We start from the raw sequence: 27,363 nt of genomic DNA, 5'->3' as shown, positions 1-27,363 counted from the left end.
GGCAATATCACAAGTGAAGTTAAAAATCAAATCTCTGAGAATAGCCTCATCTAGATTGATTCTCCCTTCAGACTGCATACTAAGCAGTCACACAATGCTTCCAAACTTAGAATAGATAATAGACTTCCTCTCCTTCCAATCCCAAAGGAAGAAAGTGGAACCCTTTTCTTAGGAAGAGCTTTAGCTTCCAGCAGTCCATTATAATCTGTATAAATTTCTCATAAGTTTTGTCCTTCAATTTTTCAGGTTCTATTGAATGTTTCCCTAATGAAATACTTTGAGCTTCTTTACGAACAAAAAGGAAGACAAAAGCTTGTCATTAGCTGCACGGTTTTCTAGAATGCACTGAACTGCATGTTCCAGAACAAAAGCAAAGTTCTTTGACATCCTACTGATGCTAAGGTATACAGTTCACATTACTGTAATAGCTAGACACATAATATTTAAGTCTCCTCTTTTCATGCTATCTTCCATGATATAGATAAGTAAGAATTACGATGACTACAAATGGAAAACTGAAAACCAGAGGGAATAATAGTCTTTCTACAGGAAGCTTATGACTTCAGCAATGAGTACCCCAGGGCAAATGCAATCTCATTTCAGTTTAGTTATTTAAAAGTTCAGTATTGTGTCTAGACTAGTAGTCTAGGAGGCATGTCCAATGTAGATGGCAAGTCATCATTTCATCCTACAGCAGGTGCTGTATTTCCCTCAAGAGGCCCTTCTCTCTGTTTTCTTTCTTTTGCCCTACTCTGTAGGGCAAGCTTAGCCAATAGATGCTTAGGCAATAGATGCCTTGTTTTTAAATAGTTGAAGATAGGTAAGTGGAATACAATTGATAATCATTTTGTAATCTTCTTTCTTTTTAGGGGCGCATTTTCAGGGGAAAACTATGTCATATTTGTCTAAAGTCTCTTACTTTATTAGGATTTGGGTGAATGGGGAGAAGGTAAAACTGAGTCACTGCCACATTTTCATTGTTATTTTGTCACAATAGGGCAAAACAATGAACAATTACAGAGATTCATGTGACAATAAAATGGAGCCAATTATTTTCATTAGGACTTGGAAAATCCCTATCGTCCTGTAAAAAATATTTTTACTACTGTTGTTCCGTGAACCTTTATCCACTTAAGAGAAAATAAATGCATTTACATCCACTCATTTATATCTAAAGGAAAATAATAATTCAATGTGATAAGTGAAATTTGTAAAAAGAAGACACAAAAAGGGGTGGTTGGGAAGAAAGGGAAACCCAACAATTTATTAAAGCTCTTAAGCCTCCAATACAATCCCAATCTTTAAAGAATTTAACATTAGTTATGAAGGCTTTCTTAGCTCATATATTTACTGGTTGTACCCACAAAGGATCAAGAATGAGTTCATCTTTTTAAACAAACATTAAAAGATGGTGCTACATCATACAGCAATGCAAGAACCACTGGGCTGAAATGTTGCAGAAAACAGTGAAACATTTCCAAATGTGTTTTTATCCCTTCTTATGTCCCCTGTACCATGGTGTGCTTTGCATATAGTGTTTACATTATTCCTATTCTGTCTGATATTAAGAGTGTCCATCTAAAATATGCTTTTGTGATACTGATATGATTTTGTCTAACAAAATTTGAAATGAAGGATACATGTCTTAATAGGCCAGTTCAGATACCTTCCTAGTGGCTTCACAGATTACCCTTCAGCCTTCTCCAGATACTTCAGTTGATTACTCTGCTACAAGTGGTGTCTGAAATTAGACCTCTTCATGCATATGCCACTGTCTTTGAATATGACTTTATTTAAAGCCCGTATTCTTTGTGACTTGTCCTGAAATACTTCAAAAATTACCCATCATGCCTGTCATAGAGGGTAAAAAGCATCATAGGTTAAGGCAACTATATTTACCGTGGTATAAGGCTGGTTCAGGACCAGTACAGAATGAAACCTTTACTCAACTGCAATTGGTAAAATAAGGCATTCTAGAAAGCGCTTAATTTCCCATAAAGATTAAATAACACTGGCACATAACTGGCTTTATACTGTAATGTTTGTTTCTATTATTTAATAAAATGCAGTATGCTGTAGAGCTTCTCATCCATAACTCTGTATTTGTTCTTCACATGAGCTATTCACTGTGCTCTGAGAACAGGCAATGCAGGTATTTTGCAAATCAGGTAATACAGATGCATCCAGCAAAGGTGCTGTGAATAATAAAGCTTTGAAATAAGAAAACAGTTACGGGTTACTAGCTGAACAAACTTCTAGTTGCTGAGAAAACTTTTTCAGTAAAATGCCTGATATCTTTTGTATAAAAATGAAACCAACCCAAATTGTATAGTAATACAGCTGGGGACTGATTTTCCTCCCACACAGATGTACATGAAATAAGCATGCTTTGGTAAGTGTAAAACTGGATGCACCCTATATCTCCTCAAGATAATCTTATATTGTCTAGGATTTAACAGTACTGAAAATGGGAACAGATTAGATGGAAGTGTTTTATTTGTGAAGAACGCCCCCCCATGCCAAAATAACAACCAAAAACCCTACCACCCCACACAATATTAAGCAATAGGTGTCATAAAACATTTAAGGCGAAAAGCATCACGTCGGATACATGTCATTGATTCCTAGTTTGCAGCATCGTCATTCATGCACGTTTAGATAAATGAGGAAGATACAATGAATCCAAAGCCACAGAGATGGATTGGCCACTTACATTGATTTATTATTAATCTACCAATCTTTTGCTAACTCTAAGTGTACTCTGACAACAGAAAGGGCTAGTAAAAAGCAGCTTCACTGCCACAGGGAATTTCACTGTTTAGAATAAACAGAAAAAGATCTATTGAGTGGCTCATGTCAGTGAATTTGCTGAACTAGCATTTCAGTCTTGGCATTGCACAGCAACTTAGCTTGATTCCTTCATTTGACCTTTATTTGCTGAATGACCTTCTCTTCTTTTGTCAATAATCATATTCAGGTTTATTATCTGCTTGATAGTGCTTCACCATAACTTAACTGTCATTTTGTGCTAATTTTCCATAAATTACCTCAGAAAAAACAAACCACTCGATAACAAAGAATGGCTTGTGAGAGTGCACCTTTGACATGATATGTAGTGGCATAGTGCCCATGTGGCTGTGAGATAAATATTAATTGTGCCAGCACTGTTTCAGGTATCAGTCCCAAAATTATCAGGTGCATTCCAAGTCCCTAGAGGATACAATGGTTTGTGCACTGAAGCATTACGTTGGACAAAATGTGAAATGTCAGACTTCTGTCTCCATGGTTTGGTGTCCTACATAAAGCCATAGCTACATGACCCTTTTGCCATTTCCAAGACGAGATATTTTAGTGTCCTATAGGGGAAGCAGGTTTCTCAATTTTAATTAGGCTTGACAGCTTTGTGTTTCCAAGTTGTTTGAATTGTTTTTCCAAGATAATTCCTTTTGTTTTGCCTGCTATTTGCTGTAAACATTTATGTGCTTGTTTATGATAATTAATATCTCTCATTTCCTTGCACCATTAAATGAAGGTACAGTAGAATTAAGGTTGTAAGAAGATTTCAAGAATACTACAAGAAGGAGATACAGTTGTCGTTATTTGTCTAGATTTAGTGTGCTTGCCTATGTCTGCTGTTTAGTTATTTTCTAATGTAATAAGAATTTATTTTCTCAATTTTAAACATGTGACTTACCCAAGATACCTAGTTTAAATGAAATATCTGTCTCAAAGCTCCTCTTCAGTTCTTTTCTCTTCAACGGAGCTTGCAATTACTAGAACACATTTATTTGTTAAAGTGCATTGCAGATTGATAGTAGCTGCATCTCTGATGCTTTTTGTTTTGCCTCCATGGAGAATTTGGACATTGTTAGAGTGAGGAATTCCCCCCGCTAGTGTATGTGTGATGCTCTGCAGAGTTTAAGTTCTGTTTGGTAGAACAGAGCTGTTGTCTGGGATGTTCTGTCTCACTCTTTGTGGCATTCTTTTTGCATCACATATAAGAATAGTCTCTCTGGAATTTAGCAACATACTGCTGAGATACATACATATAGATAACTGTTAACAGTGGTTACCATTAACTGACAAGAAGACTAATTTCCATGGTATCCTTCAAGTGAGAATTCTTCAAAAGTTCTTGAACTTTTGAAACAGTGTAATGATTAAGCTTTGAAGGAAAACAAAACAAAATTCTCCGATGTTGATAACATGATATAGAAGTTTGCTTTACAGTAGGGAATAACAGCATTTACAGGGAAATGTATTTAAGCTTTGATAACATTTGGGCAGAATTGTTCTAGAATTCTTTAAGTTAATGTGGACTACTTCATTCAGATGATGTCCAAGAAAAAGAAAAAGGAAAATCAGCAGGAAAAGATAGTATTTTAAAAACATTTTGTATAACTTTAACTTGAAAGAGTACCTCACAACTGTGCTACTGATCAATCTTTAAGTGTGATCAGAATTTATTTGCTGTGGTAGAAGAAAGCTTCAAAACATGAATTTTCAGCGTGTGGCTTATAGCATTTCTTCTGAAGAAGAACATTGATCTTTAGTAGTTTTCACTTCAATAGAAGTTGCATTCTTTGCAAAAAGGATAGTCTTACTTAACAGACACACATCCTGTACTGAGTTTCAGATGCTTAGTAAAACAATCCTTCTATATACATGTTCCATACATAGCAACTGGAGAAGTTTGGTGCTTTTGGAAGTCTCCAGAGGGAGACCTGTCTGCCTAATGAAGCCTTTGGGACATCTAGTTATTCCTTTAGCACTTTTTATTGCTAGTTAAGAATTTATTTTTGGAAGACACATCTAACATTAAAACTATGATGAACTGGCTTCCAACCACTATATATAAAATCCTTTTAAAAATGTTGGTGTTCAAATTAAGATCATGAAGGATTGTTGGAGGTTTTTTTGAGCTTTAGAAGAGCAATTGTAGGATTAGAACATAATGAAAATTATTGAGATGATAGATTTTGTGCTGTACAAAATAACAAAGGTCTGGGTCACACTTGAAAATTCATTAAAAGAGATATTCCAAAAGACTCTATAATAGTTACTTTATTACATACTCAGTGTGATTTGTCTTATTGCCATGAACCTTGTTCCAAATAAGCAAGTTTTTAATGAAATACCTGTTTTAAAAGGAGTATTGCAAAGACATGTCTCTTGTTTTCAAGTATAGAAAAACCCGAAGACTGACCTGCTATTTTTTCCTTTAACAAGGCAGGCCTGGTCAATGATCAAAAATAATCTTTTGTTAGACATGTTTTAGCCTAAAGATTACAGAAACATATTTTTGTCTGAAGCACAAATAACACACCTTTTACTCAGTTGTTTTCCACACTTAACATTTTCTGTAAATTTAACAATTTTCTGTAAATTTAACAATCTGTCTATGCAATCAGTTTTTTTCAAATATATACCAAATTACAGATCTAAAAATTAATTTTCATTGAAAAATTCAAAGACATTTTATTTCCTTTTAAAATAAATGTTGATTAATTAAGAAATATTGAAAATGTCTAGGAAAAATGGATTCTGTCTTAGAATTACTACAAATATTGTCTCTGATAATTAAGTGTCAAATATTTTTGACAAGTTTTCTGAAGCTAACTTTGCAATATCTACTCTCAAAAAACTTTGTAAGACTAGGCAAAAACAACAAACACACCTGTTCAAGTGCTAAGCATTTTTTATGATTGCAGTGATTCTTTTATTTGTTCAGCTTTGTTAATTAAAATTTGCATCACTAAACACTCTTACTCATTTGTTGCTACACATGTTTACTTTATACTAGTATTCAGGTAATTGTTAATTTCTCAATTAACAGTTACCCAGAATTTTGAAATGTCCAGCAGTGACAAAGATGCTAGCAATAGCAGGTGTAAAACAGCAATTATCAGCAATCATAAAGCAAGCAAGCAAGCTGAGAAGGAGTTATTAAAAATCATATCCCAAGTTTGAAATAAAACAAAATGTGGTGGGCACGCTTTACCAGTCTTAAACACAGTGAGACTATATAAACACAGGTGCTTGCTTGTAACTTGTAACTGCCAGCAGCCTAAGCTGTGAAGTAATTTAGAATTCAATTAACATGAGAAGCTGAACAAAACAAATCCCTTAGCAATGCCAGTACATGAATGCCTAGTTTTCCAGACTAGAACATACAAACAAGAAAATCCAGTTTGTGAAGGAGGAGCATATTGCAAAAGTTGCATCTTGGTTACTGTATCAATGCCAGTTAAAGAAGATGAATACAGGAGAATAAACACAGTAAATAAACAGATTAATTTAAAAATTAAGTTATTTGGTCTCCTGTATATTATATTTTCTCTGTCTGGAGCTTCCAAAAAAACCCACAGGAAGTAAACACCTAGTTTCAATCTATTTCCCTAGGATTTCAGTGCTTGCTTCAAACAGTCAGCTGATGAAAATCAGCATTGCTTCATTTATACCAAATTAGTTTCAAATGCAGAAAATTAAGTCAATAGAGAGACTTCTCCATTGTTACCAGATGAGGAGTTAGTGGTTGTTGTCTGCTTGCTCTCATGGAGATTACTGTAATTCTACCTGTTAAGATTTCATTTGAGATGAAATACTGTGAATGGAGGTGAGAATCCTTTTACCACAAAATGACAAAAAGGCAGCGTCTCTAAAGCTGCAGCATCTCTAAAGCTGCAGCAGCTTTGAGCCACTGGAACCTCCTACAGCAATGTGACAACCTGAACACACAGGAGTACTTCAGAGGTAAGGCAATGCACCCCGGTGATTAAGCCCTTCACATCCAGAGCAGTTGTCTCACTACCATGACCCTGTAACTTGACAACTTAACATAGAGATTCCTCAGTAACTCTTAATAAAGTCTAATTGAGCCAAGCACTGAAAAGCCCAGGAAGGCAGTGGTAGAAGGTGATGGTAGCAGCTGGCAGAGAGACGTCAGGATGGGTGAACAGCTAAACTTGCTAAAGTGCAGCATGTCACCAGATTTCTTGGGAGAGGCTTGACTGCTAAAATGCTTAGGATTGGTCTGGAGAATAGCATTTGCTGTGATAATACACCTTTTGTTACTTTAATCTCCCACTTGTAACATGTTCCAAGTGCCTAAAAGAAGCTCAACATCACTTCTTCCAAGCAGTGGAAGCAGCAACAAATTTGAAACCCATTCAGTATCCTCAGTTCTTCTTTTTCTGGATTTGCTTGCCTGGTGTGCTAGTGAACCTGAAAACATTAAAGGCAAAGTTAGCCCCTCTGTCTTTCACTTCTTATCTTCAGCATCATCAGGAAGAGGGCAGTTCTTACCTGTTTGTCTGTACAGTGTTTTAGTATATATAAACATATAGATATATATAACCTTAAATATATAAATGGATTTTTATATATAAAAATATATAAACATATATAAATGTTATTGATGTTAATTTTTTTTGCCAGTAATTGGAGGAGGTGACTATCTTGACCTGCGACTACATTTTTGTCTGCAGAAATTCTCAGGATTATGAGGACATGTGGAAACATAATTTTCTAGAAATATACATAGAGACTTCCCAAGTTCTCTAACAGTCTGATCTATGATGAAAGGAAACTTCAAGTCTGTAGTGGCTCTGAGTTAATTTGTTTTTATTCAAAGCAATCCTTTTCACTAAAAAGACAATAAGACACCATGGTGTATGGTGATGTGCAGTTCCCCTGCAAACCTGTCATTGGTGGCATGTCAGCCAATAATGATAAGTAGCAGCAAATTTAAAGAGTAACAGGTCTGAAACAAAACTACTAGCACTGGGAGTTGAACTCTGGAGAAGTTTGGATCTAGATCAAAACTTTATGGCTCAGACCCATTTTTAACATTGATTTCTTACTCTATTTTAGCTATTCTATGTTGATGTTACTCTACAAAGCTAGTGTGAAGGAACAGAAAATCATGATCAGTTGTTGACAATAAATATGATGTATCAGTATTTGTTGTCATCACAATATAATACAGATTATTTGTGTTGGAGGGATATAGAGGTACAGATCTGCCTTAAGCACCATGTCCAAAACGGCTGCTTCTTACAAGAATTAATATGTTCATTACTTCTAATAGCTTTTCCAACTCCATTTTGGAAAACATGCATGTTTTTCCAAGAAATCAGGGATAGCCAATAAAGCATGATCTTCTTTTTTAACAGAGATATTAATACAATCAAATGTAAACCCCACCAACGGTATTTATAGATACAATAGAGAGTAATAGGAAATTTATATGAATATTCATATATTGAGCTCAGAAAATGGGCACTTTGTTATTCATCACTTTAAAACATGTTTATAGAATACAAATACATTGGTGGTTGTTTTTTTTCCTAGTGTTGATGAAAATGAATAGTACTTGGGGACCAAGTCTGCCTATTAAAGTGATGTGATACATTACCATGCTTGTACAGAAATGAGCACAGATGGCGGGTCTATTACTTCTCTAGCAAGAAATTTGTCATATTTTTTTTCCTCAGGATTCAAATTCGAGCAACACTTGCTCAAGTCAGGCTACCTCTGTGGGGATCCTTAAAATGTTTTTTCCATTACTTGTACATTAGAAGTAAAAGAAACAGGAAGTGATTAATGCTGTATTAAAACTTTATAATGAATGAAGTCTCTCAAACCAAGAGTCTGAGATTTTTATATTTTTCCCGCAACTAAAGGGAAACATATTTTGCATGTAAAGTCTGCGGGGATGAAATTTTGTGTACCATGCTCATATTCCCAATAGCCCATTCAGCTCTGACAGACCATTTAGTTCACATTAGAATGTTTGACGATGTTAGATTTATAGACATTTGTTAATTAAACACAATGATGTATGGAAAATAAAACAACATACAAGTAAGTTTATAATTTTTGTACGCAAAAGAAATCAATTCAAGCAGCAAAAGAGCAGATTAAACAAAAAGAGGTTGACTTCCATAATCTTACTTTTCCGATAAGGATCGATAAAGCAATACTTCATAAGGCTCTATCAATGCCTTGTACACCTGAAGAAAGAAAAAGTGTTTTCACCCTGCCTTGTGATTTCTCAGAGCCTGTAATTACAAAAGACTCAAAGTTAAATGATAGTTTTTAATGTCAATTGATCAAAGTCTGATCACCTTGCACTGAAAACAAATTTAATATGGGTTAGAATTTCTAATAACAGGAAAAATGCGAACTTATGCATTTATTTACCTTAGTATGTTGAGTGTATTCACATTTGGGGGCTCTATACTGAGACCACCATCATTTAGCAATGCAACATCATATGAAAAATGTTCTTCATCATTTTTGCTGTGAACTGGTACACAAAGACAGTATTGTGAAATTTGGATGCCAGGTGCCCACCAAGCCGTGCTATCGCCCCCCCTCCTCAACTGGACAGGGGAGAAAAATAGGATAAAAGGCTCATGTGTCAGGATAAGAACAGGGAGATCAGTCAGCAGTTACCATCTCAGGCAAAACAGACTCAACTTGAGAAAATTAATTTAATTTATTAACAATAAAATCAGAGTAGGATAATGAGAAATAAAACCAAATCTTAAAATTCCTTCTCCCCACCCCTCCCTTCTTCCCAGGCTCAACTTCACTCCTGGCTTCCCTACCTCCTCCCCCTGAGTGGCACAGAGGGATGGGGAATGGGGGTTGTGGTCAGTTCATTATGCATGGTCTCTGCCACTCCTTCCTCCTCACAGTCTTTCCCTGCTCCAGCATGGGGTACCTCGTACAGGAGACAGTCCTCCACAAACTTCTCCGACATGAGTCCTTCCCATGGGCTGCAGTCCTTCAGGCACAGACTGCTCCAGCGTGGGTCCCCCGTGGGGCCACAAGTCCTGCCAGAAAACCTGCTCCAGCGTGGGCTCCTCTCTCCATGGGGCCACAGGTCCTGCCATGAGCCTGCTCCAGCACGGGCTTCCCATGGGCTCACAGCCTCCTTTGGGCATCCCCCTGCTCCAGCATAGGGTCCTCCCCGGGCTGCAGGTGGAGATCTGCTCCCCCGTGGACCTCCCTGGGCTGCAGGGACACAGCCTGCCTCACCATGGTCTTCCCCACGGGCTGCAGGGAAATCTCTGCTCGGGCATCTGGAGCATCTCCTCCCCTCCTGCACTGACCTGGGTTCTGCATGGCTGTTTCTATCACATGTTCTCTCTCCTCTCTCCGGCTGCAGTTTCTGTGCCACAGCAACTTTTTTTCCCCTTCTTAAATCTGTTCTCCCAGAGGCGCTACCACCATCACTGATGGGCTCAGCTTTGGCCAGCAGCGGATCTGTCTTAGAGCCAGGTGGCATTGGCTCTGTTGGACATGGGGGAAGCTTCCAGCAGCTTCTAACAGAAGGTACCCCTGTAGCCCCTCCACTACCAAAACCTTGTCATGCAAATCCAATACGTTTGGGGAAAACCATTTTTCCAAATGGGATTGCACTCTTTTTGTTCCATCCAAATTAATCTTAATTTTTGTCATTTAACTCCTTATTTTCCATATGTGATGCTTTACAAGGTATCTTCTTGGGTGAAAATTGGCATCCAGAATGTGGAGGATTAATTTCAAGATGGGATTCTCCCTGAATATAAAATTAAAAACTCTTGAAGGAGTAAAGCTTTACAAAGCTTGACTAAACCAGCACTTCAAAAGCATAATGATTTCTGGAGAGAGAAGGAGAAGTATCAACTCCTTTAAGAGTCAAACTGGGGAATGTGGTAAATATTCAGTAGACCTAAGGATGAACCAGAAGCCCTTGAAATGAGTAGTGATTATACCAGTCCTGGACCCAAAGTTTTTTCTATGGATGTAATCTTGTGTGTTATTTGGGGTCTGCTGGGGCCAGTAACAGACAAAAATGTCAGGAGGATGGGTTGAAATGTGTCAGTTGTCACAGAACAGGATTTGAACTGGTTTGGGGACAGCAGTGCATTTGTGAGGTTTTAGGTAGAGAAGTGCTCTGTTCTGCTTGGGAGCGTTGTTGTGGAGGGTGAGGAGGCCCATAGGCAGGGGGAATCAGAAGTTCACTTATTCTGTCAGCCCTGGAAAGGATCATGCCGGCTGCGGGTGAGAGAAAGGTCAGGAATGAGAAAGAAGCTAGAAAAGAAAGGTGCTAAACAGCTCAGAGCAAGTAAGGACAAGTAATATGGAGGTTGTCACTACCAATTCCTAATGATCTAATAGTCGTTCAGTGCTAATAGACTTAAAGTTGTGGTGTTATCAAGCACTAGTGGGCTGCTTGTCATTGCTTCAATGCACATGTCACCTCTGCTTCAGCTTCTTATCCTTCCCCACTCTCAACTGGAAAAAGCAAACCCCACCTCTGAGCAGTCAGCAAGGATGCAGTTTGGGTAACTAATCCAAGTAGCTTCTTCAACAGGTAAGTGACTGAGTGGATTTCCTTCCTGAAGGGAAGAAAAAGTAGCCTGGTAGTGACAGTAAAAGAAGAAAATGCTTACCAAACTTTAATTTTCTTTACAAAGCTGCGAGGGCAGGCAGAAGAATGGACAGGAGTATTACCAGACTAGAGCATGCCCACTCACACTGTACACCTGCTTTCTGTGCAGCAATGATTTTTCTCACCAAAGTGAGCAAAAGAGGTGAAGGTTGAGTGATACTTGCTACAGGCAGTATTACTGGATAAGAATATCTGGACTTTGTATAAGAATTGCCTTAATCATGAGAACTGAGAGAACATTCAAAGGCATTATGGACATGCTTCTGGGATAACTTGAAGCTTCCAACCCAAAATGGTAAAGAGCTGTTGGGCCACACAGGGCTGACAATTTTGAAAATGTGCAAATCAGAAAAAAGGGTATATTTTTTACGTGAGAAAGGAGAATCAATCATTGCCTAGAAAGAAATTTTAATATTAGATAATAGACCTCCTCTACATGGGGAGGATATGTATTTTGCCTTTGAGAGAACATGAAAAGAACATGGATGCCACATCCCTGGCAGTGTTCAAGGCCAGGTTGGATGGGGCTTTGAGCAACCTGGTCTGGTGGAAGGTGTCTCTGCCCATGGCAGGCAGGCTGGACTAGATGATCTTTAAAGGTCCCTTCCAGCCCAAACCATTCTGTGATTCTATAACAGAACGACTAGAAGTGGGAGCGAGACAACCAAATTAATTGCTAACACTTTTTACTGGTAAGTAAATCCAATTATTCCTTATGAACCACAGCTGAAGAGGAATTTAGAGGATGACAGCCCTAAAGAGGTTGGGGAACACAACTGAAACTCCTAATATCTGGTCCACTGACAAGACAGTGTTACTTTCCCAGCTACTTTCCCTCACATGAAAGAAGGGATTTAGTACTGCGGTAAATAACAGCTGTGCAAGGGTGTGGATTTCATTGTGGAAATAGCTGAAAAAGAAATGATGGTCAGCTTTGAACGAGTCATTGCCAGATGATTCCCAGATGAGCTAAATTAATAAAATTGTAGCCTAGGCAAGACTCAACTTGTGTATGGTTTATTTCTTCCTGCATAGTTAGACAACCGAGTATCATCGATTGAATTAAAAAAAGAGAAAGGGTAATCTTTTTCACATAGTTATGTAGTTCACTGGCAAATGTGTAATAGTTGGGCTTGCAGCATTTGGAAAAAGGTGTTAATTGAAGAATTCTGAGTGACAGAAAGTGAGAACATAGGTTTTGCATGCTGTGAAACAGAAAATGAGAGCAGTGTGTAGAAAGGATAGCAATAACCTTTAAGTTTGGGTTTGTTTTTTTTTTACAGTGTTACAGTATGAAGAGAAATTGCTGTGTTGCATTAAACCAGTGTGTTAAGTTAAACCAGTTGTCCATCTGGTGAGTGCAGTATTGTTCAGCTGGAAAGGGAAAGGAAGGAATGAATTCCATATTGAATTATCTATTTTGATTTAGACAAATGACTGTGAAAGAAGGATTTTTGAGGAAAACCTTGGAGAATGTTTCTAGGTTTGGGGTTTTTTTTATCCTTAGAAACTACCAGAAGATTTGTCGACCCTACTGAAATTGCTGTGTTAAACGTTCCCTCAAGTCTAGCAGGCAGGCTGCAGATTTTGTACACACCCCTGTAAAAAGCTTTACTCCATCACTACAAGCTGGCAAATTGCCCCATCAGTACAAAACAGTACAAAAAGCTGTCTGCTATAAACCAAAATACCATTTTGTGAAGAATATGAGCCATTCATATATTCAATGTATTCAACAGTGCTATGAAGATTTTTTTTTTAAACTCATTTCAACTACCATGTTCCAGTGAACTACATTAAGTACATTAAGCTTTGCTGTCCTGATTGTGCAGCATTAACATCCATTCCAAGTAATAGTATGGCTAGTGAATCAGCAAAAGGTTCCATAATGACTTTTAGTAATGAGCTTATTATTTTTAGTATTTACCTTTATCTGATACAGTATGTCCTGAATATTGGTTACAGCTGACTATATTTTCGTCAAATGAAGAATGAATAAAGCTGAAATCTTTAACTTGTGACTAATCCTAGGTTATCATTGCTGTGATATCTTGATGCATAATTGAATTTAAATTTGATATTATATCTGCTTCCAGTGTACTTGATTGCTTGCAGGAGAAAGAGAGAGTACACTTGGCCTAAATAGCACATGCAGAGCTGTATGTAGAAGGTCTAGAATTTTAGTATTTACTGTGTGAAACCGAATGCTTTAAAGGACTTAAGTGATGAAAGACTGCTGGATCCTTAAAAGTCTGGGACCTTAAAAGTCTGGGAAAATTTTGCTGAGCCTTAGAATTAGTTCACTTTTGAAGCATTTTGCAGAACATGTAGTCCAAAAAGTGTCTTCTTGTAATGCCTGAAGGAGCTACTAATTCTTGTCACTCACATAGAAGGCAAATTGCGCTCTCTGGGACCTATGGAAAACTTAGAGTAATTTTATATGACAGGGTTAATTTATACCTATGAGCACGGCCAATGTAATTTTAGGAATGGCATCTGTGTCTGGGTATGCTTCCTTAAGAATATCCTCAGTCTCACTTGAGGTGATATTTAAGCAAAGATAAAAACAAAAATATTGTTGTTATGTGGCAACCTCGTTTTAATGAACAGTGTTCATTGTTTATCATACATGGAAGGTTTTCTGCAGAGCTAAGAGGACCTGCAGTGTTTTTCATAAAACAGATCATGCTAAATTTGAATATGCTCTGTTGTCTATGCTCATATGCAGATCTAATAGGCAGGAATTAGGCATTTCTTTACTCCATTCCTGATAGGGTTCTTTCCTTTCTTTTTCTTACAGCATAACAGCTGGCAAAATATTTTTGAGACAGAGATATATAGAGCTATCCTCTTGTAGGGTATGCAGATGAAACCTAACATATGGAGGGTATTTGCACAATGTACAGTATCTGTGATGAGAAGGTAGATATTCAGTTTTTCTTGCACAATTTGAGTATTACATATAACATGGGAAGTTGAATGAAGAATTACATCTTAATAAGCCACAGAATTCTGCTAGGTGTTTAATTTCAGTCTCTGTATTTTGAATTTTGATATATTAGAAACAATGTTCTACTTACTACAGCAGTTCTTTCTTGAACAACCATATATCTGTTTTCTATTGATTCTTTTTTACCTATCTATCTATTAAGTAAATTTTTACCTACTCTACTTATATCAGTTACATAATGCTAAATAATTTATGCACAACTTGGCTGTTGTCCTGCAATATTCTGTCTGCATGTGCATCCACAAAAACACTAGGAAACTTCAGGTGTAGTTCTGAACATAGTGTGTGTAGAATCTGGAGTTTGTTTTAAAAACCTGAAATGTCATACATTTAGGCAATCACCATGTAGTTTGTATTTAGCAAAACCAAAATGGATGACAGTCTTTGCACACACAAAAAACCCCATGCATAGGGCTGAATGTTTCTTGTTTGAAACTGTAGATAACTCTTTTTCTTTTAAAAGTTTGTAGTAAAATTAAAGCTGTAATAAATAATACAACTTTGTGGAATGTAGTAATTACATTATGCTGTATTTCTTTTCTGTGAAAAATATGTGCACAAAATTAATGCATCTCATTGAAGTGGAATGTTGGTGCCATGAGAGTTAATACAAACTAGAAGATGACTCTCTGAGAGCAGAATAACTTACTAAAGTATGTGTGTGTGTGTGTTTGTGTATTAAACTAGCTATACTCATCATGTGGTTGGCAGTGGAATCAAAGCTCAGTCTGCAAATCCAGAAGTAAAAGTGAAGGGAGCAGATCCTGTAATAAGTCAAATTATTGACAAGCTGAAACATGTTATTCAGGTAAGCTGCTTTTACCTATAGATACAGTGTAGTACTAAAGACTAGTAGTGAAAGTATTAATTTACTGTACATTAAAGGTTAGTTGTTAATTCAGGTTACTGCTCAGTGCACATCAAGAGCAAAACACTACTTTCTCTCTGTCTCACTTCAATTATTAAAAATGATTTAGTTAAAAGGTTTGCATATGGTAGATAAGTGTAGGAGGCCTGACTCTGGCAGCTAGGCCATCTGCACCTGTGAGTACCACAACTCGGCATTGCAGTAAATGTACAGAAACACAAACAGTATAATTTAGGGATATAAACTGGGTGCATATGTTTAAAACACAATAAAACATAATTTCCCTCTTCCCTCTACTAAATCTACATTCTTTCTTTAACTAGTATTGCTGCAGGGTTTTTTGTTTAGATGCCAGATAGAAAAACTAGGAAGTTTGAACAAGAATAACATGCTTGCTAAAGGAGTTGGTGTTCATTACCTGATGTACGTATCTGTCAGTCACTAAATTTAAGTCTATGCACAGATAGCCAGAACTACAGGACAAAACCCTGATTCTATTGAAACCAACCATTATTTTGCTGAAAACTCTCTATTTCAGTTTAAACATATATGTTTCCACTGATCTGAAGACTCAGTGATAAGAAATGTTCTATTGGCATTTCTTGTCAGTGACCCATCTAACCCAGTATCATGTCATCTGTAAAAGGAGAGGCTATTTAGGGAGGGCATGCAAACTTGGCACCTTTATGATCTCCACTCCACTTCTCTACCTCGTTCCCCAGACATGAGAATTAGAGATATTAGACAGCTCTTCCTTGCCTAGTACATTTAGTTCCATCTAAGGACTTGCTTTAATTTTGTTTCTCCATCTTCTTGGCAGCTTTTAAATATAGTTTCCCAAATGGTTTCTGGAGTTGAAATATTACTGATAGCTTAATGATAAACTCTCTTGGTTCTTATTTCTCTATTTGTGAAAAATAACTCTTCTCTGACAACAAAGGAGAGTGGTGAAATAGAAAAAAAAAAACCAACAAAACTTCTTTTCTGTAAGTAGGGTTGTTTTTTGGGAGAAGTGGCATCCAGATTTAAACTCAAAGGCAATCATTATTCCTTCCTCCTTAAAAGAAGTATCTTTCATAGCCTTCCAGTTTCAGCGTGCTTTTGTCTCTCTTTATTAAAATGGTGGTTACAATGGTGAGAAAATGAATACAATTTTCCCTCCAAAGAGATGGTATGACTTAATTAAGAACTACAAATTAATGTGCAAAGAAAAACATTGCAAATTCTACTGTTTTAGTCTCAAGGTCTTTCATCTATCAGGAATGCCCTCCTTCTTTGATATTAAATCTGCACTGTATAGCTTATTGTGTTGTTTTCCTCTAGAGACTAGGAGTTGTGTCATTTCCTCCTCAAGTGAGGAGCTAAAAGAGTGGAATAGAACAATTCCATTATAAGGTATTTCATTTTGAGAGGTTATTTGCCTTTGTCCCAAAAGACTAGAGTGGGTCTTGGGGAGAAGGACATAAAATTTACATACTGCAAGTCTTACTAGCCTCCAAATATGTTGTCTTTCTATGGGATAGTTTCCTTGCAGCTCTGAGTATGGAAATAGGGTCAGGGGATAAAGAGAGCATCAAATTCCTTAGAGACCTGACATATAACTGCTTTTCTTCAGATAAAAGGGCTGAAGAAACTGCAGAAAAAGCGTTCTTCTCTACGATTTACTGCTTGGGAAAGGAGGATGGGGAGCGTAAATTAGAGATACACATACAAAAGATCATCTTTTCATCCTTTGTGATATCAAAAGGATGAATCATGTATTAAGCTTATGACAGACAGATTAAATAAGGGGAGCTTAATGGATTGTGGTGTTGCCTCAGAGATAGACAGAGTCATACTGAAGTCTAGCACTCTATTCAAGCAGTATTACTGCACTGCAAAAGTTTAAATAGCCAATTTAGTAGAAAAGAAATTGTATTTGTCCTGTTTTACAGATTTCAGGAATGATTAGTTCTGAAAAAGTTTATATACTTTAATGTAGCTTTAAGGTGACACAGATTGGCAGGGTGATATAAAACTTGCTATTTATTGAGGCAACTATATATATTTTTATATAAATTCCATGTTGCTGTAACCTTGCTTGCTAAACAAGTAAATTTTTGGTATTTAATTGTGTTTTGTATGTAGCCATTTGCTCTCTGTATTAGGAGAAAGGAAATGAGTGGTAATTCAGGTTTATATGACTTTTCACATCAGCTTTTAAACATTTCAAGATGCAGGATATCGAAGTAACATTTCTCTCTGTCTCCTGATGTCATGATATGATATGGTCCTTCCTTCTCAACACACAGAGCTCTGACTGTGATCAGTGGTAAGTATAGCCTGATTTTCTTTTGCTTGTACAGCCTGTCATGGTTCCACAGCCTTCAGGACTGAACAGTTTGTAAATTACCACTTTGTAAATATCAGTATGTGGCAAAGAATCAGAAGCTTTGTTTTTGGTACTTTTCACAGTAAAAATGGTGCCATGCACTGACATGTAATTTAATCAGTGATAACCTGTGGCATTTGTTTGCAGCAGGGGTGGAATTCAGTTCCTTAATCGGATACCTGCATTTAGATGTTTAAGCTTCCCTTATATGTAGATCTAGTCCATGGATCTTAGAGAGCTGTTCATGTGGCCATATGTAAATGTGTGCTTCAGGATAAGAACAGTAGTTCTTTAGTCTTGCACAATATAAAAGGAGTTTGGATATATTGCCCACATGTTGGCATCTACACTGTAGACACCTGCAGTTAGGTGTCTGGTCTGAAGGATTTAATCCTTGTGTCATGTTTCTGAGCCCTTTTCAAGAGGTTGTCAGTTTGAACGCATGAACTAGAAATGTATAATTTTCTAAAGAGAAATATTTAGCATATACAAAAATTTTTATATACATATACATACATTTGGGGAGCTCTTCATAAAAATCTCATTTTATGATTATATATTATTTTCTAGTAGTTAAAAAAAAAGATGATTAAACTACAGAAGGACTAATTTGAAGAGGATAACCAGTTTTGCATTTAGAATACATCACTTAAATCAGATTGAAAAATATACCCTGATTGCAGACCAGAAAAAGAAATTCTCTCTAGTAAATCCAGGGTAGAAAAACTGTGTTAGAAAGCTTCAGTGTTTTCTGAAACCTTCTTTCCTCTTTGTCTTCAAAGCAGATGACCCCTTTTCTCATCGATTACACTAACTTTCCCTTCTTACTTTGAAGAATCCCAGCAGAAGGGCAAGAAGGAAGTGAATACTCCAAGATGTGAAGGGAGAGCCCATTTAAGGGAGGGTCCAGTGAGGTCTCAGAAAATCAGACTATACATATTTATTGTACAAATGACAAATACTATCAAATAGCAAAAGAAGAACAGATATCTTAAAGATCCCTTCCTGCTCATCTTTAACGTGTATGTAAGAAAAGGGATCAAAGACCATTCTGCCCTGCATGCAGAAAAGAACAGATGTCTCCTAGTATCTCCTCTTTTCTTGCAAGGTAGATATACAAGTGCATTAAAATCCCAAGGAAAGAATCGGCTGTAAAATATGTAAACATACAATGTTTAAACATACTCTGTTTTCTAGGTTCTAGTCTATTCAAAACTTTAAACCACTGATATCAAACTTGTTGCAAAAGTGATAGTATCTCTTCCTGGCAGGCTGTGGTTTCTGGACACTTCTCCTTTGTGTGCGGCTCATAGTAATCCTCCTTCTCTTTCTGTAAATAGTGGATTTACCAAAAATCAATAGAACTTTTTGATTCCATTGGACCCTGACTGCTATAATCTGTGCTTTGGACTTCACAGGTTTGTATTCACAGCAACAAAGTGCAATTAGAGGAACAAACATGAACTCTGCTGAACGAGTTGGTGCTAAAAACGGCTTGACAAAGTCACCTTCTTTTATAAAATCCTTACTGGTACAGACTGGTGTTTTGGAGAGCTTTAAATGATGGGCTCTTCTTCATTCATTTATCTTCACAGTAGGCAAATAATGTATTCAGTGCATAGTCTCTTATGTACTGCAGTCTGCAACTATCACTCTAATAGACAATCATGATAAGCAAAGTCAGTTGCATATGGCAGCAATAATAATTGTAATTAATTTTCTTTCTTCCCTTATAATTTAAAAACATGATTAATTTATCTTTCCTGCAAGTGCAAATACTGAGTTTATGAAGTAAGTGTGATAGTTTGGTGCTGTGATTACAGGCAGTTGGACCTTGGTCATTTCAATGTATTTCTTCTTTTAGAAGACAATCTCAAAAAGATACTGCTTTTGAAAATAATAGACATTACTTGGAGCTCATATTTACAGGTGAAATAAAGTCTTCCTAATTTTAGGAAATCCTGCCACAGTAGAAAATACCCCATGTCTGTCTGTCTGAGTTAGGCAGACCAAATCTCCCTCTGGAGATCTCCAGAGGCACCTGCCACTCTATTGACTATACTGGAAATCTAAATGCTTCTATTAAGGTAAAAGATTTCCTATTCCTATAGCAAAAGATGTGCCTCAACTTACTTGGAAGGGATCCCATCTTATACTGCTATACCACTGGACTGCTAGCTGATAAACATGGAACGATATTTACTTTCTCTGCAAAGGGCTGATAACTGTCACTAATGGAAGTGAAGTCTACATCCTTTAAGTGAACAGAGGCTGCTACTACTTCATAAGACATTAAATGTAGGTGACAATCTAATTTTTCCTTTACTACTGGTCATTATTATGGTGTGGTAAGCACTGTGTTTCACTGTGCCTTCATTTACCCATTTACCTAGCTCAAAAAGGTTACAAAAATAGTGAGGTGAGATTTTGTTTTGACACTTGATTTGTCATACTAACAACTCAACTTTACAGCTGTGTTTTTTAAAGCTTTTATCAATGTACCATAACACAGGCAAAGTAAGAAATGTTTTTATAAGAGCTGTTCAAGTACATGCTGGGAATGGTGATGGAATACATTACCTAAGTCCTCATCTGCACATACAAAGAACCATGTTTTTAAATTATTCATATGCAAGATGTGGCACTTGCAGTTGTGTTTCCCTTTGATCACTCATATCAAGTTTGTGCCCTTTTTAGTGTTATGGTAATCTAATAGGTAAAATCCCTCTGCCTCTTAAGAGTAGTTCAAACTGCTGTATAAATTTAACAAATTATACATTCTGATGACTCTATTGATGACTGAAATGCAGTTATTTTTCATAGAATGAGTGAATTTGCAAGAGTACAGCATTTAAGTCTCATATATGTTGGGCCTTACTTTGATACACTCTTCAGTAACACACTGGTGGAGACTCACTTTCAAAATGTTTTTCTTTCCTTTCTCTTCTTAAATGTTTTTTTTGTTGTTGTTGGGTTTTTTTTTTTATATATTGTATCCTGCACTTTGCACCATTCAATAACAGGTTTCCCATAGAGGTAATTGGGAAGTAAAATTTCAGTGCACTTTGTACAACAGCCATTCAGCATTCACTGGTGTTAGAATTGGTTTCAGCTGTGTTTGGTCCTAAACTGCCTATATATTATTTTTGTTGCAATAGGAAAGACTGCCTCACAATTTTTGTTTTGTTTTTCATATTACAAATGCATATCTAAATGTTAATTTGGCTTTAGATTTCATTTTTACTGCCTTTTTCACTTTTCAGTTTCTTCCCAAGTTAGAACAATCCTGCAGGTACAGAATAGCTCAGTATCTTGATTATGTTAATTTTTTCCCCAGTGGTTTGTTGGCTGTCCCTTTCATATTTTGTTTTATTTCTGGAATTAATACAATGTTCCTGTCTTTTTGAAATCAATCTCTTGGACAAATTCCATCTTTGGCAAGGCATGATAGCAGAGTATTAGAGTGACGTGTCATATTAGGATATTTCTACTTGACAGAGAAGCCTATTTCATATTTGTTGCATGAGCTGTTCCTGTCTTTTGGCACATCTACAGAGAGCTGGCTTACACACTGTATTGTCTTCAGCTCCCTCTGACTGCAAGCTGGTGCCGAAGATATGTTAAATACTTGAGTATTACCATTGCATGTAAGATATCGGCATAATTTCTGTAAAAATATTAAACAGCTAGAAATCAGATGGGAAATTTTCTGAGTTTCACACTCCTTTTAAAATACACTTCAACTTATAACCTCAAAAATACACATTAGAGTGCAGGATTGCTGATGCTTTTGTATCTCTTGAGAGTGAAAAGGCTTTCTTCACAGGTCTGTGACGATAGTGAAGGTATATGCCCTTTTTGTTGCTCTCAAAGGTGGTCTTTCTGTATTTATTAAGTCAAACCACTAAAAGTTACATGAACATTCTGAGATGATCACATGTCCTGGAAAATTATGTGTAAACTCAAACCTACATACGGTTTACAGGTGGAAGGCAGAGAAGGAAAAGTGATAAGGAGAGCATGAAGTTGAGCCCATGCATCTCCAAGTGTTGTGATGCTGAGGGTGTAAATTTAAGTACAGGTCACCAGCCACATAGTCCTTTTTGTCAGTAATTTAAATGAAAACTCTTCTTCCTGGTTTGTTTTGGTTTTTTCACTAACTAGCTTACCAAAGTTACTAAAAGCTAATCAGAGTACCATTCATTTAGCTCAAATGATCCTCATTTTTGTGTAGTATCTTTTTAGATAGGATTTGTGCTTAAATGAAAAGTTTTTGATTTTTCTTAATGTGAATAACAAAAGGAAAAGAGTGTACATTGTACAGAGCTTTCTGGAACTAAGTTTAAAGTTCAAATTTGTGTAAAATACTAAATGATGAGCTAATTTAAAAAAACATTAAAATCCCTAACATTTGTATTTTTGCAATTTTTTTTAATTCCATTGCTTATAAAGCGCTGCACAGTACACAGTGAGAAAACATACTCTTTGATGCAAAAGAGAGATACTATCAATTCTTACCCATTTAGTGCAGACAACAGTGGCACAGAAAACAAGACAGCCTTTTCTAGCTACTTAGGTGGATAGTGACACTAACCGAAGTAGTCATTATGGTGCAGATGCTCTCTACAAAAGCCTATTTTGCACCTAAATTGCTTGCTGCTATAGCTGGTAAAAACTGCTTGTGTTAGGGTTTCTTAGCAAAACAGGAACATTGTTCTATCTTCTCATTTTTAAGTACAATATTAAGTGAAGGAGAGGTTTGAGATTTTGCAAGAGTTATAGTTATGACAAACAATATGATCTGAGGCACAGATTTTGTGATGCTTACTATCTGCAAAACTGTGGAAAGGAAATTATTTTTTCCTATTTATAATTTATGCTCCTTGACTCTCTTAAAAATGGATTATTATTTTTTTTAATACTTTCTTTCAAACTTCCCACAACTTTGGCTTTAGATCTCAAAGAAAACAAATGGTTTTGTCCCCCAACCCCATGGGTGTAGTAGTTATTCTGAAAGTGAAAAGGAGCTTCTGATGCCCTTAATTCCCAATCCCAACTTAAAAAAGAAAGGAAATGCATATATTGATACATAATAGGACAGACTAGAGAGTTCAAGAGGGCTTCAGGGCCCTGATGCAGTAGTCACAATGGTGTTTATTCAACCTCTTATTAACTTTGGTGGGCTCCGCAGAAGCATAGGCGTCAGTCTGTGAAGGCTGGACATTTTTGCTTTCTTCTATAATTTCATCAGAGAATAGAAAACCCCTTCTTTTTGTAGTGAGGTAGTACCGCATTAGTTGCATAGATGGATGCAACTTATTGCATAACGTGTGACAGTGGATACGTTGCCAGATTTTTAATTAGTTTGGAAGGATCTGTCATCTGAAATGGTTTGGGATTGGGGGCGGGGGAGGGCATATGTGCTTTTTCAGTGTTACAAAAAATTTTAGGCAAAAACCTCCTTAAATTTATTGTCTATTTCAGTTATATTAAAGGGAGAGGAAGCTGTCAATGCCTGATTTCATCCTTTATTTGGATAACTTATTTAACCTCTGTGTTGTCTTGTGAGGAGAGAGAAGAAAACTGGTATAGGAAATGCACTTAATTTTGAGTGAATGCCAGTTTAACAACTGGCTTGTCTCTGAAATACTTTCAGTAGAGATTGTTTTAGGGAGCGGTATTGTGGATTACTTTTGCTGTTGGCCTTCCCATTTAGACAATTAATTGTTGTGCAATGGCAACCATGCCACTTAGCATATAATCAACTAGAAATGAGTTTAGGAATTCAGCTTGCAAGTGTCCTGCCTAATGGGATCTGGATTTGTGTAAAGTCTTTCTTCTCTATGATTGAAGAACCATATACTCTTTTTATCATGTGGAACGATAATTGGACTTTGTAGAGATGCATACAAACCTCAGCTACTTGCAGTACAAACATTATTCATTCTGTCTTTTATGTTCACAGGTCAGGTTGACAATGAACCAAAATGCAAGTGATGTGTCTATAACAGACAATAAAACAGGAAGGACATATCCTACTAATAGATTTATTTTTTTAATGATATTAGTATTCACTGGTATTTATCACATTAGAAATGAGAAGAGTATTACTAATCTGATTAATACAGTACAGTGAATCTTACTTAAACTATTAAGTTTAGGAGCTGCCCTAGCTCATTTAGCTACAATCTAACTACACTGGAATACACACATGTCCAGTATTGTGAAAGGTGTCTGTTTTAGTATGAGATTGTAGTCATACTGGCTTGTGCTGTTCTTGTACAGCAGTAGAACTACCATTTAGTTAGTTTCTCTACAAAACGTATTTTGCAGTGGGTTGTAGTTAGCTATAAAATATTTTCATCCTAAATGTCTTCTGAAATATTAAGCTAGTTTGTTTTGCAAATATGCAGCTTTGAATAAGCTTGATTACTATTAAAAAGGTTGGCTTAATCATATGAAGAGAGTTGTAAAGACTGATGAATTCTTATACATTTGTTTTTCCAGATTTCACTATAAATTACCTTCACAGAAGTGATTGTGGAAGAAGCTGCATTAATTGAAGCTGTTATTTGCATCCAAGCAAATATCGTTTGGGGGGGTTGACCTTGGCTAGCTGCCAGATGCCCACCAAGCTGCTCTCTCACTCCACCTCCTCAACAGGACAGGAGAAAATAAGATGAAAAAGCTCATCGGCTGAAATAAAGCCAGGGAGATGGCTTACCAGTTACTGTCAAGGGCATAAACTGACTCAAACTGGGGAAAATTATTCTAGTTTCTTGCCAATTAAAAGTAGAGTAGGATGGTGAGAAACAAAGAAAAAACTAGAAACATTTTTCCCCTCAGGTCCCCACCCCACACCCCTTCTTCCCAGGCTCAACTTCACTCCTACATTCCCAACTCTTCTACCTCCTCACCCGGAGTGGTGCAGGAAGGGTGAGGGATGGAGATTGTGATCAGTCCATAATACTTCATCTCTGCCGCTCCTTCCTCCTCACACTTTTCCCTGCTCCAGAGTGGGTCTTTCCCATTCGCTCCAGTCTTCCAGAAACAGACTGCTTCTGTGTGGGCTCCTCTCCACCAGCAACAGTCCCTGTCAGGAGCCTGCCCTGGTGTGGGCTTTCCACAGGATGCAGCTTCCTTCAGGGATGTGAGAGACTGGACAGAGTTAATGCCTCAAACACTTGTCCTGATGGACGGAGACCAGGGCCTGGCTTTTGTGTTTGAGGGAAGGAATGGAACTGGCCTGCAAGGGCAACACCACATGCGAGGGACTGAAAGAGTTAATGTCTCCAACACTGGTGGGGGGCAAGTTCTGCATAACAACAAACCTGCATCACAATTATGAATGGCAGGTGAAGAAGCCAATCGGCAACAGGGTGTGGAGGTGCCCGAGGTTGTGCAATTCCCTGTTCTGACGCACTGAGCGGGGCAGTTTGCCGCGCATGGGCAAAGACCAAACAAGGGTCATGTCTGCAGGGAAGGGAAAGTTACTCCCCAAATAACCCCCAAGCCCACCAACCCCTTTCCCAAAGGTTCTGGAAGCCCAAACCGCCCGTGACACCTCATTAGCCTAATGAGCTCGAGTGCCTGCCCGAAGGAGGGGCCAGGAGGGGATAAAAGGGTGCGAACTGAAGCCCTGTGTGCCCGTGCCCTGTGGAGCGGGACCCCTCGGCTGAGGAGAGCAGCGCTGGAGCCAGGGCCGGTGAGAGCTTTCTCTCTTTTTTTGCCCCATAATGCCTAGACTTCACCGCTGACCAGGTCTGGGACTGGGTGCGGGCCCAGCTGCCGGCGGGCTCCTCTCCTTTCCCGAGAGGGAGTCTGGGAAGCGAGGGGGTGCACTCTGAACCTCCTGACCCGCCGGGAAGGCTCATCTTATTCCCTGAACTGATATATATGTGGTTACTGCGGGTTATACGGGCTACTGAGGTAGTTTCGTGCCAATTCCTGCTGTGACAAACCTCGTCACCTGCTGTTACGCTTCCCAAGTTCAGGCTGCTTCTGCTGTAAATGAAACGTTCAACCAATCGTTTGGTGTCATTTCACCTTAATTTGGCCCGGGGGAATTCCGAACAGACCACAACTCCCTGGTCTGTCCAGCCCGGGTCGTGACAAGGGCGCACCCCCCTGCTCCAGCGTGGGGTCCTCCACAGGCTGCAGGAGGACAACCTGCATCACCATGGTCTTCCCTGGGGACTGCAGGGGAATCTCTGCTCCAGTGCATGGACACTTCCCCTGCCGCTCTGCTCCTTCTCCAGTCCTGGTGTCTGCCGGGCTGTTTCTCTTGCATTTTTCTCCCTGCTGTCTCTCACAGCTGCTGCCCGGTGTTTTCTACCCTTTCTTAAATACATTTTCCCTGAGGCGCCACCATCTTGCCTGAGGGGCTCAGCCGTGCCCTGCAGCAGGCGGGTTGGAGCCGGCTGGAACTGGCTGTGTCCGGCTCGGGGAAGCCCCGTCCGCTCCTCACAGGGGCCACCCTGCACCCAATGTGCCATTATAATACCTACTTCTGAACTCGATACACTTATTAGGAAAAGGTTCTTCATTGTGAGGGTGGTTGGTCACTGGAGCAGGCTCCCCAGGGAAGTGTTCTCGGCACCAAGCCTGTCAGTTCAAGGATGTTCTGGACGATGCCCTTAGTCATATGGTTTAGTTTTAGGTAGCCCTGTGAGGAGCAGGGAGTTGGACTCGGTGATCCTTATGGATCCCTTCCAACTTGAGAGATTCTGTGATTCTGTTACATTAATAAAAGATAGAGGAATATTCTGAAACTGACACACTTAGAACAACGTATTTGGTAAAAAGGGAAGAGAAACGTGGACTTTGATATCAAATGAGACTCTAAAAGATTTAAGTAAAGCAGGAGAACAACTCTAGTCAGAAGTGAAAATCAAATTAGTGGTTCTAACTTCATGAAATCTGATAGATGTCACAAAACCATCCCATAGTTAGCTTCATTGACAGCCTCTTCTGAGTAGAGGCTCAGCAATTAAATATCACATCAGGGTGGAAGGTATCAAAAATTAAGCAGCAGCTTACTGTTCCTGTTAGTACTAATTAATGACAGATATATTCTGTCAGCATCATAAGAACACTAACAAAATACTTTGTATGCAAGAAAACTCATTAAAAAAAGGAGTGGAGCAGTAACCGGAATTACAGTAGGAACCATTAAGATCTAAGTGGCATTTAGATGGTCTTATAGCAATGGTTTCACCAGTACTGTGGAAATTACTAAGTGAACAGTTCCTCTAAGCTGATACATTAAGCGAATAAGCGAGATGACTGTAGTATGCATACATTTGTATGTTAGTGCTGGCTGATCGGTGCATTCCCCATGTTAGTTTACTGGCTGTAGATTCTGTGCACCTTCAGAGATCAGTTCAAAGATAATCATGCTTCTGTAGGTGTTGACAAAATGGAAATGCATTGCCTTTTGTCAGTCCGAGTGTCACAGCTGAGGAAAACACCACTGTGTGAACTCATACTTTATTAACACCAAGCAATGCACATGGAACACTTGTCATAAATGATATAGGGTGGTGGGTTGACACTGGCTGGATGTCAGGTGCCCACCAAAGCCATTCTATCACTTCCAGCCCCCCCCCCCGCCCTGCAGCTGGACAGGGGAGAGAAAATATAACAAAGGGCTCGTGGGGTGAGATAAG

At 38.1% G+C, this 27,363-nt stretch overlaps 1 protein-coding gene across 1 annotated transcript in view; it reads left to right on the top strand.

Annotated features, from left to right (window-relative positions):
- Positions 1–27,363, top strand: part of GPC5 (glypican 5) — a 785,797-nt gene that overhangs the window by 272,545 nt on the left and 485,889 nt on the right. The window contains 1 exon segment of the mRNA XM_049816026.1: positions 15,144–15,264. Within this exon segment, the coding sequence (XP_049671983.1) occupies positions 15,144–15,264 (121 nt within the window).

This window comes from Accipiter gentilis, chromosome 13 (assembly GCF_929443795.1).
Source record: "Accipiter gentilis chromosome 13, bAccGen1.1, whole genome shotgun sequence".
Classification (NCBI taxonomy): domain Eukaryota; kingdom Metazoa; phylum Chordata; class Aves; order Accipitriformes; family Accipitridae; genus Astur; species Astur gentilis.
This window is presented reverse-complemented; position numbering and strand designations above follow the sequence as displayed.